Source organism: Sceloporus occidentalis, unplaced genomic scaffold (genome assembly GCF_023333645.1).
Source record: "Sceloporus occidentalis isolate IW3139 unplaced genomic scaffold, rSceOcc1.0.p SCAF_62, whole genome shotgun sequence".
Lineage (NCBI taxonomy): Eukaryota > Metazoa > Chordata > Lepidosauria > Squamata > Phrynosomatidae > Sceloporus > Sceloporus occidentalis.
Window position 1 is genome coordinate 261,621 of NW_028317042.1, and position 11,813 is coordinate 273,433.

General features: G+C 41.9%; 1 protein-coding gene across 1 annotated transcript; it reads left to right on the forward strand.

Moving 5' to 3' along the window:
• Positions 1-718: 718 nt before the first annotated feature.
• LOC149287242 (tyrosine-protein kinase ITK/TSK-like) lies at positions 719-11,029 on the forward strand. The gene is made up of 17 exons (XM_089492985.1): positions 719-883; positions 2,056-2,160; positions 2,353-2,434; positions 2,666-2,794; positions 3,075-3,115; positions 4,162-4,307; positions 5,008-5,073; positions 5,722-5,776; positions 5,932-6,011; positions 6,489-6,622; positions 6,951-7,025; positions 7,407-7,578; positions 7,983-8,199; positions 8,281-8,345; positions 8,582-8,700; positions 10,384-10,541; positions 10,943-11,029. The coding sequence occupies exons 1-17, from the start codon at positions 719-721 to the stop codon at positions 11,027-11,029; spliced, it is 1,896 nt and encodes a 631-aa protein (XP_089349111.1).
• The last annotated feature ends 784 nt before the right edge of the window (positions 11,030-11,813 follow it).

An 11,813-nucleotide genomic window follows, 5' to 3' on the forward strand; every position in this document is an offset into this window, starting at 1 on the left:
CCTAAATTGGCATGATAGGTGGCAAGAATAAATGAGGTCAGGTTGGGTCCTCCATGAATCAAGGAAAAATGACTTCTTACATGCCCTCCCTCGATAGCAACCTAGAACCCTGCAGACCGTATAGTTCTTATCTACCATCAAATCCTATGTTTCTGTGTTGCCCCGTATTCCGTCCCCAAGAGGGCCCTGTTCTTGCGATCTTACAATCTAATCGAAAGTGACTGTATCCTTTCTGTGCTTCATCCAACACTATTGGGTACATTAACCGGATTTGACCCCTCCAGGGCACAGTATTGTCTATCCTTCAAAAAAAAAATGTGTACAGTCACCTACAAAAATACTTTACTGTCTTAATTTGACAGTTTTTGCAGAATGAGCATGTCATTGAATAAATTCTGAGGCTTTTAGGTGCCGGGGGGCCGACATTTGTGTGCATCGGCAGCTTCTTACCAGAGGTTGAGTTCAGTATAAAGGAGGATGTGGTTCAGTTTGAGGTCGTAATGCACATCACACCTTTATCTCGGCTGTGTGATGATAGATAAAGTTATACAATCTACTCCTCCGCTCTGTATGGCTGAATCAACCGCCCTATTAGCTCTACCTTACACTTCAAAGCGGTCTTCGTCACCCCCCCCCCCCCGTAATTTAGTTTCTTTTCACACTTGCTGGCTGGAGGTAATTCTTTATGTGTGCAGAGCCGCATGGTGTCCAGGAGACCATGGGATCGCAGGCTGGTGCGGTCCAGGTGAATACCAACGTCATCTTACAACAGCCTCTGATTAAGAAGTCCCAGCAGAAGAGGAGAACGTCCCCCGCGAACTTCAAATCCCGGGTCTTCATCCTCACACCCTCCTCACTCAGCTATTACGAGCACAGGAAAGGGGTGAGTAAAGGGAAGAAATCAGAGAATGGGGCGTCTGGCGAGGTGCTTTGGGGCTTCCTTCATCTGTAGCTTATAGGAACTTTTAGGATCTAATTATGTTTTTTGTTTCCATCCAGTCCGTAGTATGATTAAACGTTGGCGTAATCTGGAATACACTGACAATCCAGCTGCCGTGGGCTACAACTGCTATAATTCTTAACTGCTCTTTGGCTGTTGCCTATGGCTTGTTTTGGTGGTCAGACGGGGCAAGCCATGGGCCACAACGACCCGAGCTGAGTTCTGTATATACAACAAGAGACCATTAAGGGATCATAGTTTGTTGCCTTGTCTTGTGCCTTCTCTATAAAACAAGCCAAGTGTATTAAGACAGCCTAAAAACTTGTGGGAACTGAGCAGTCATGGAACCTTTCCCTGACTCTGAGCCATGGGCACCTGCCAACTTTATGTGGAAGAACATTCCATATTGTTTTCCAAGTTGCTCAAGACAGTTCTTATTTCCCCATCTCCTACTCGTCACCGAATCATCATACCAAGCCCCTACACTTCCGAATAATCTCCCCAAAACTCGCAAACTGTAAATTTCCCTAAGCATCTCCTAGCCACCCCTGAGCTCTCTGCCACCCGGCTCCAATTTCTCTATGTAGTATCCATACATCACGTTCTCTACTGCAGGTCAAATGGTGGAGTCCATCTTCCTTCCATCCCCACCCAATACCCAAAAGGCAATATCGCGGGTGGACCAACTGCAAGATGAGTGCTATTGTGTGGCAACATCATCAGTGCCAACCTAGGTGACCTAAATAGTGGTCCAAGATAGTAGTTCTTAGGGCACACCAACAGTCAATGTTTTCTGAATCTCCCTATTGGAAGAGAATGTGGTAATTACTAAAATCTACCCTTTTAGTGTGCCTTGAGGGTTAGGTTCAAAACCTCCGGTCTAAGATGGCAGGTTGGTGGAGTACACTGTTCTCTCTAATCTGAAGTCATGGTATAGCTAGGGCAACATGTCCTAAGGCTGACCCTGGACATCAGAATGGGGCCACTGTGGTTCAGCTTATATGTATTCTGTTTAAATAGATAGAAGTAATGACTGCTTGAAAATATAAAATAGATTTGACAAACAATATAAGATTCGGTAATTGTCTCCCCATTATTTCTATTGCCTTCTGCAGAAAATCCGCAATCTTAGGGGCGTCATTGAGTTATCCCGCATTAAATGCGTTGAAATTGTGACAACTGACGCTTGCATTGCCTGCAGAAATAAGTACCCTTTTCAGGTAAGACTTTAAAACCCTGTATGATGCTTTTATTATAAAATATGAACATATGTTATTTGTAGACACATTCATTTGATATTCAAACTGTAATAAGGAGATGTGATAATATGGTGTATTACCACTTGCCCTTTGAGACTATTGCAGCCCATTGTGCACTTCCAAAGATTCTGATACTGAATTCCTCTTGCCCAGATTGTCCATGATAACTACCTTCTATATGTGTTCGCTCCAGACAAAGAGAGTCGGCAGAAGTGGGTACTGACCTTAAAAGAAGGTAAAACATGTTTTTATTTTTTATTTTATTTAACGGTATATCTTTCTTCCCCTTATCATGCGAAGAAGGGTGGTAGGACCAGATCCCCAATTCCCTTCTTCTGGAGCTGGACTCCCTACGTGGGGATATACAAGCACTAAAGTCTTCAAGGAGTGGTGGTGGCCCAAAGGGTCATTGGACATGGAGAGATGCCCTGTCTTACTTTATTCAACCCATTTTACCTAACTACAGAGACCAAGGACAATGAAACCCTCATACCGAAATATCACCCCAACTTCTGGCTGGACGGAAGGTGGAGATGCTGCTCCCAGACTGAGAAGATGGCAGGAGGGTGTGCCTTATATGACCCCAACAAAGACGGTGAGAAACAAGTGAAGCTTTCCTAAACGTATTATGGTTTAGCACAAGTAACGCGGGCAGTTTGGGCAGCAGAGAGGATGTGCATCATTCTTTTTTTGCTCCCTATTGCATTAAAGGCAAAGGTGCTCAGGACTCGACAGCTTGCTGTCTTCAGGATTGAGACACCTGTCTTGGGGGGGGTGTTGCCAGAGGCCGGGAGGGGTGGAGTCAGGTAAAGAAGTGGGCGGTATCTGTTCGGCTTAACATGTTTTATATAATTTCGTTAAAAATTCTCTTACAGCCACAAAGAAGCCTTTGCCCTCCATCCCAGAGGACAACATGGTAAGAGAACCTCCATGTCCTACAACTCCTTTTAGTGCATTTGCGCTCTGTATATTTAATCTCTGCGTGGAGCAGAATGAATTAGAGCTCCTATTTCAATGTATTTATCTTATTAAGAACCTGTCTCTTTCCCATATACCGGGGGCGTCCAACCTGCGGCCCTCCAGCTGCTGCAGGACTACATCTCCCATCCTCCTCAGCCAGCCCCTTAGCTGAAAGAGCATTATGGGAGATGTAGTCCTGCAGCAGCTGGAGCGCCGCAGGTTGGACGCCGCTGCCATATATTGTATGATGTGTATTAGAACCCAGCCTTATTCGCATACCTGGGAACTCTCTAGGTTTGACCCGGAGTCTCTGGGCAAAGTCCTGCTTCTCCGGGTCAGTTTCTTCCTTCTCCCGGAAGGCCAGCGGTATTTGGCTACGCCCACTACCCCCCCCCGTTCACACCCACTCAAATCTGTCTGTGGGTAACTCTGCCCCTACATGCCGTTAGCCCTGTCCTTTCATTAAGCCGCTCCACCAGAAGAGGGAAAGCTTTGGGTAGCCCACCCTGGAAACTTCCCAGGTATGCTTATGTGTATAGACAGACATCTTAACTTCCTGTTTTGAGGAGTTTGCATAATTATTCCTCCCCATGAAGTTATTACCCCTCTTAGGTAGGATCTGATTGGTCCAGACTGCCTTTTTTTAAGGATGGGTTGAAGAAATGGGTGATAACATCAGTGCAGGAAGCTAATTGTTATGCTGGTAACGCTCCCTGGCGTTTGTTACATTTACTTAATCATCCGCTTTACTTGGAATCAAAGCGGGTAACGGAAGGAAAGCCAGATGCCAGCAACTCGTATGGGTGGCTGAGCATTTTGGGAGCTAAAGTCCGCAGCACCTGGGGTGCTAATCCTTTCCTTTGTCGGCTATGAAAACGGTTCTAGCATTGCATTCACGTGAATTGTTCTTAAACCACAAGCCTGTTTCTTCCTGTCCTCCAGTCATACAGACTCCCCGCACCTGAACCCGCTCATGATCTGTATCTGTTTCCTGCCCCTCAGATTAACCAGTTACCGACGAGCTGGCTGCAGGCATTATACGACTACAACCCACAGAACTCCCAGGAGCTGGCTCTCCGCAGAGGGGAGGAATATGTGCCGTTGGACGCCTCGGAAGTGCACTGGTGGAAGCTGCAGGATAAGAATGGGTAGGGAGAAGCACCAATTCCTAAATACCCCGGGCTCTTCTTTATGGCCTGCAGACACACATGCCAGATGAGAAAAGCCAGCGTGTTACAATATTTTTCAACCACATTCTCATGATTTCTCTCCTTCTTGTCCAACCAATGAAATAAATGGCGATGGTCAAAAATGATTGGGGCAAAGTTTGAGGGCATCGATAGAGCGGGGCTGCCCCAACAGGTGGTTCTATGACGCATGCCCTGTCTGACTTATGGGAAATCCAGACATGGGTGTAAATGCATATGGGTCACGCGGATCAGAAGATCCAGGAGAACACAAAGTTGCGTACATCACCCACATCTGCCCACCCTTGTTTGTCTTCTTCCAGAGGTGACAATGTACGATGGCATCGTTGAGAACATTTCAGGTACCCCTGCTCCATAAGGACTCACGGGAAAGGGCTGAGTTAGGAGAGATGGGTCTAGGCACACCAATGGGCAAATGGGTGGGCATGGGCAATACCCCAACCACAACCCAACAATCCCATATCTTATAAGATAATATGGAAGAACAGAGATATCTGTGCCTCCTGGGGCTTTATTTGCCGGGGAGAGCGTGCTAAAGTAAATAATAATCTGGAAACATTTCTTTCATTTTTTTTTCTCCTTCTCCTTCATTTCTATATTTTTGTGCAATCATGAATATCAAATTCTCTCGTTCCTTTAGGCACACAGGTTATGCCCCGAGCAGCTACCTAGCAAAGAACACCCAAGACAGTCTCCAGGCATATGAGTGAGTGCCCTCGAAATAACTCAATCCTCATAGAATCGTTTGGGGAATTTATATAATTATCACCAGACGCAGGTTCTGTTCCACAAACATTAATTCAGCTCGTGGGCAGATTGTTTCCTCTCGAAATGCAGGAAAACAATCAAAAACATTAAAGTAGCTTTTTCAGTTTAAACGCTAATTTTTTGGTCACATGGCAATTAAGTGAAAATGATGAATGAGACAAAAACATGATTAGATAATTATTACTGGAAAAGGTTTGAGGATTCCGCAGTACAGAGAATGCTCTTTCTAATAGTATTTTTTTTCTTTAATATGGATTTGGATCCCTGGGCCCTAAAAATCTTCTTAGGACTTCAGGAAATCAGCTTAACCCTTTAATTGGTCTGGCTGCCACCCATATGCAGCTTCTGTAGGCTCTCCTAATGCATAGCCAGTATGCATTGAGTCCGCCGTATTGGTATCCATGTCAACAAAGTGTGTTTTTACGGGATACGGGATACGTTGACTTTTAATGTTTTGGGTTTTTTTGTGATTGTAAATGCATTCAATCCCAAAAGAACCTGCTCAGACTGTTGAAATATGACGCGTTTCGCTACTTTTGGATTTAGCCAAATCGTCAACATCAGTTGCCGTTACTTTTCCTTCTAGATGGTACAACGGTAGTATCAACAGAAAGCAAGCTGAAAAGCTCCTCAGTGACCGGGTAAGGACAGGAAATACCTTTTCAGTATAAGTATAAGTATATATATATATATAATATATGTTATATATTTGGGTGATTCATTAAATTATTATAAAATTGCCAACTTAACGGTACCCTCCTTCATTCTGTAACAGTATCCTTTTTCTTGTAAACAGGGGACAGAAGGAGCCTTTATGGTCCGAGACTCAAGGCTGCCGGGAACGTATACCGTATCTATCTTCACTAAAGCCCTTTGGTAACGCGCCCATCCAGATTCCCATTTTTTTTGCCATTTTCTTCTGTATTAGAACTGCCAAATAACGTTGTTCGTCTTCATATAAGGACGTTGCCATTTAACTATCCAACAGGGACTTGAGAAGGGACAGCGGGTAGGGGCATTAAAAGGCAACAAGGGGTGGAAACAGAGCGGAATGAAAAAAAAAAGAGAAATAACTAGGAAAAAACAGAGGGACAGAGAGATAAGCTGGCTGACCGAGGGAAGCAAGAACACAAGAACAGAGGCTAATCCAAAGGGTATTTTTTGGCATAAACACCTTCCCTCCTTAAGACCAACGACTGATTAAGGTCTGAGTCTTTACAGCAGGAAGAATGGGCAGACTAGACGGGGGCCGAAGGGGGCCTGATCTGCGGGCAGATTCTGTGTTACCGATGGGTTAATGGGATAGATTTTGATCGCTGATTTTCTCCCAATGATTTCCTTCTCTCTCCGCAGTGAGAAAAACCAGGTGGTGAAGCACTATCACATACGGCACACCTGCGACATCCCACCCAAATATTACCTGGCCGAAAAAAACGTCTTCGGCTCTATACCCGAGCTCATTCATTACCATCAACATAATGGAGGGGGTGAGTAGCAACTCACTGGGGGTTTATTCACAAAGCCATCTGTCATGTTTCCAGATTCTAAACGCTAAATAGACCCGCGGAATCCTGTTTACAGATAAAAATAGATAACCTAAATGTATCACCACCTTGTATGTATACGAATGAGCCACAAAGGCTTTCTTATCATGCATTATATGATACATCAATTATTTGATACAGCAATGTATAGGACATGAGCGCTTTTTTAACCACTAATTCTTTTGAAACTTTGACATTTATTATGCACCGTTATTATTATGATTATTACTATTAATGAGAACTTTTCTATTTCTTTCTGTCGCTCATGCAGGTTTGGTTAGCAGACTTCGGTATCCCGTGTGTTGCGGGAAGGAGGTGGTCCCAGTCACAGCTGGACTGAGCTATGGTAAAGTCTGGTTCCTTACATGTTAAGCATCTAAAAAAAACCCTGAAAATAAAGGATTTAAAGGAGAATTATTCACAGCACTACTTGGATGGTCTTGTACAGTATATCTGGTAATCCAAGCCACGTCATGGTCTATAACGCAGCGAGCAGTGCTTGAATTTAAGGGCAAATCCATTTCTAGAGTGCAGTTTGCTCCTCTGCATACGTGGAAACGTGAACTGTGACCATACATTAATCTTTAATGACTACTAACCCAACTGGAGTCTATACCTCTATGGGTCACCGATGTACATTTCAAGCACAATGGACTATAGGCTATGAGATAGGAGGTCTATCCGCAGCATGTGACTCTCTTCTGACCTCGTTTCGATGAACCCTTAGGAAAGTGGGAGATTGACCCCACACTCCTGAGCTTCGATAAAGAGATCGGCAGCGGGCAGTTCGGAGTGGTTCATCTCGCATCCTGGCAAGGAACGAGGAAAGTGGCAGTGAAGATGATCAAGGAAGGGATGATGTCAGAGGAGGACTTTGTGGAGGAAGCCCAGGTGTTGATGTAAGATGTTTATGTTGCAAGAATGTACGTGAGGCTGCCCGTAAACAATTCTAATGGAAATGTTCTAATTGGGCAATTCCTTTGGGTTCTATGGTAATAACACCACTTTTCAAACCTTGCACCAGAGTTGGAATCACACTTCCTATTACTCATGAATGCCCAGTCAATTTACATAAATTATTATTTTGGTCTTTGATGTAAAATTTTGTCTTGTTTATAATTTTGTTCCTTTCAGGGGGTTCCCTTTACAGTGCAATGAGTGTATTATCTAAGTGGAACAGCACCTTTAATGTTTACTAGTACAGCTGCTTTAACACTTAATAATAACATGCATGTTCTATTGGTTCACCCATTGTTTCTCTATATCTCCTTCATTCATGCTTTCCCTTCTCATTACTGTCCAGGAAGCTTTCTCACCCGAAGTTGGTGCAATTCCTGGGGGTCTGCGCTCAGCAGCGTCCCCTGTTTCTGGTCTTTGAGTTCATGGAGCATGGCTGTCTGACTGACTACCTCCGTGGACATAGGGGTACCCTGAACCGGGAAACCGCTCTGGGGATGTGTCAGGATGTATGTGAGGGGATGGAATACCTAGAGAAGTCTAACTTCATCCACAGGGACTTGGTGAGTTCCACTCCTTGTCTCATAAAAAGAGCTTCCCGCTTCCCATCTTGATTAACGTTATTATCCTATTCTCAACAACAGGCTGCGCGGAACTGTCTAGTTGGAGAATCCTTGGTAGTCAAAGTGTCAGATTTTGGAATGACCAGGTAAGCTCTTCTAAAAATGTTACAACCTCTATGTCGTTTGGTACAGAGGATCAACTTCTTGATCACTTGATCACTTGATCTTTGAAAGGCTTGATCTTCTCTGGAGCCGTACAGCAACGTCCTTTTTGGAATTATGGATACGGGTTGAAATGCAGCTCAAGGCTTCACTTTGAAGCAGTTTGTCAAAAAGCTTCAGAAAATAATAGTTTCGTTCTTTTTCGTACCCTCCTTGTTAGGTTTGTCCTTGATGACCAGTACACCAGCTCCACCGGCACCAAATTTCCAGTGAAGTGGTCAGCTCCGGAGGTCTTCCGATACGGACGTTACAGCAGCAAGTCAGATGTTTGGTCTTACGGTACTGGTTTTACGATCACTTCTGTTCCATAAAGTGTGATTTAACTGTGCCAGCCCAGTTACCTTTTTTATATTCAGTTTCACAATGACTTCTACAAAAGGAAAATGGATATAGACATATTTATACCAAAGAGTCATTAGTTGATTTGATTGGAAAAATATGTGGATTGCAGACGGAAATCTAAGGCTTGCTACTCGACAAGGCATTCCCATCCATCCTCTTCTAATCTACCTCGCCTTTCCCTGTCCCTCTACTCCGTTCCTCTGGCTCCTTTACTAGAAGAAGGGTTTATCCTGTTCATGCGCTATATAACAGATAGATAGATAGATGATGGCAGATAGATATAGATAGATAGATAGATAGATAGATAGATAGATAGATAGATAGACAGATAGATAGATAGATAGATAGATAGATAGATAGATAGATAGATAGATAGACAGACAGATAGATAGATAGATAGATAGATAGATAGATAGATAGATAGATAGATAGATAGATAGATAGATAGATAGACAGACAGATAGATAGATAGATAGACAGACAGACAGATAGATAGATAGATAGATAGATAGATAGATAGATAGATAGATAGACAGATAGATAGACAGATAGATAGATAATGGATAGATAGATAGATAGATAGATAGATAGATAGATAGATAGACAGACAGATAGATAGATAGATAGATAGATAGATAATGGATAGATAGATAGATAGATAGATAGATAGATAGATAGATAGATAGACAGACAGATAGATAGATAGACAGATAGATAGATAGATAGACAGATAGATAGATAATGGATAGATAGATAGATAGATAGATAGATAGACAGATAGATAGATAGATAGACAGATAGATAGATAGATAGATAGATAGATAGATAGATAGACAGATAATGGATAGATAGATAGATAGATAGATAGATAGATAGATAGATAGACAGACAGATAGATAGATAGATAGATAGATAGATAGACAGATAGATAGATAATGGATAGATAGATAGATAGATAGATAGATAGATAGATAGATAGATAATGGATAGATAGATAGATAGATAGATAATGGATAGATAGATAGATAGATAGATAGATAGATAGATAGATAGATAATGGATAGATAGATAGATAGATAGATAGATAGATAGATAGATAGATAGATAAATAGATAGGAACTCAGAGCTTTCAACTCCCAAACTAAGTTCCATTTAATGAATGCACGTTGACATTTTTTAACCTTCGACTTTTTTAAAGACCCTTGTAAAACGTAGCGCTGGAAACTTTTTATTCATAACTCCTACGGTGCCTGCAATCCAGAACCCTGTCTGGGAAATATGATTAGTGTAAATTCCCAGGCCGTGCAGCCAACCAGGGATAATAATGTCAAATCGCCCGGTTCAGAATGAGTATATACAGTACATTCCAGATTCATCGGCAAAAACAAGGTATTCCCAAGCCCTACAAAAAATATACTAGGGTTGAGAGATGTGTAGATGGTTATGGACCTCCATGTTGGCAGGCAGTATGTATCAAACAGGGCCGGGTTCCCCCATATGTATCTGTGTTCCCATTGTCCTCTGCATGTGATGATTCCATTTATTTCAATTATTGTGGAAACACTTGGAAATATTAGATGTTGCGTTGGCGGTGACGGTCTTATCGCTTGCGTTTGGCAGGAGTATTGGTCTGGGAGATCTTCAGTGAGGGTAAAACACCCTTTGAGCATCTTAGTAACCCAGAAGTAGTAGAAGAAATATCAGCTGGGCTGAGGCTCTTCAAACCTAGGTTGGCTTCGCAGATGGTTTACCAGTTAATGAACAAGTGTTGGCAGGAGGTAAGTTCAAATGTGGCAACAACAAAAAACCTCAATTACCTACATTTTAAACAATTCTACAAAGAAATCAGGGAAAGGCCCAGAGGAAGAATAGGTAAAATGGTCAGATTCATCATATTTTATGATTGTAGATACCCCTCCCCATTATTTTGGAGTAGCTCATGGCTATAGATTAGATGGATTTGGAGATCAGCTGCACATAAAGTCATTTTACTTGCCTTGGTGCACTGGACCATTTTTGTCTTCTGCCATAATGTAGAGTTTTGTAGATAACATACAGATTTGTACATGGAATGTAAAGAGTTTCTATCCAATACTGATATACAATACTTCTCCAGGAAGCACTAACTAATAGACTGCAATAAATGATAACCTTTGTTGTTTTCCCTCTGTTTTCTTAGAAAGCGGAATTGCGGCCAACATTTGGCCACCTGATGAAGGAGATCATGGAAATTGCAGAGTGTGATCTCCAGGGAACGTGGTGGTAGAACTGGAAAATTCAGACATCTGTATTTTGTCGTAAAGAATTGGAGTCGGGATGGAAGATTCCTATAGACTCAGCTGCAAGCAGCGCTTTATGTCTTCCGATTTGGAGATTGTTAGTGTTTTGCGTAAGAGTGATAAAGTCTTCTAGCTTCTTGTGTCAATCTGAACTGTATTGGTTGACCTGGACTTCATAGTGTCTTAAGAAGAACGCCATTTTTTTTTCTATGGCCTAAGCCAGTGGAGCCATGGAAGGTTTATGAACCAATAATATTACTTGTCCTATCTTTGGACATCTTAAAAAAATAATTTGTTTAAGCAACGATGACCACAACGATCAGCAAATGGGAAGATTATGTGATTTATAAGGCAACATCATGATCATTAGATATTTTCATTTGGATTATAATCCAAATTAACCCTTGCCAATTGTTATCCATGGCACTCTTAAAAGTTAAATGATAATACTTTTAATATTATGTATGTTATTTATTGATAATATTATTGTGTTTTTATTTTAATCTTACAACATAATAAAGCTGAACATATTTTTTTTTGTTATTCTGTCTGACATTGTTTAGACCGGTAGCTATATTTGTACATTAATTGAGGTCCTAAGGGTAAAAAAAAATTATTGGGTTATATTGTATCCTTTGTGTGTTATCCATATATGACATCATACAATAACAAAGTACAAAAGTTAACAGTCATAAATAGCACCACATGGAGTTATAAAGTAATCCATAAACGGACCACATACTAACCCAGAACAGAAAGTTAGAGAGAAGT

Coding starts and splice junctions, on each gene's coding strand:
- LOC149287242 (XM_089492985.1), top strand. CDS start 719: ATGGGATCGCAGGCTGGTGCGGTCCAGGTGAATACCAACGTCATCTTA. Junction 5,074..5,721: donor GACAGTCTCCAGGCATATGA/GTGAGTGCCCTC, acceptor TTTTCCTTCTAG/ATGGTACAACGGTAGTATCA. Junction 6,623..6,950: donor CCATCAACATAATGGAGGGG/GTGAGTAGCAAC, acceptor TCGCTCATGCAG/GTTTGGTTAGCAGACTTCGG.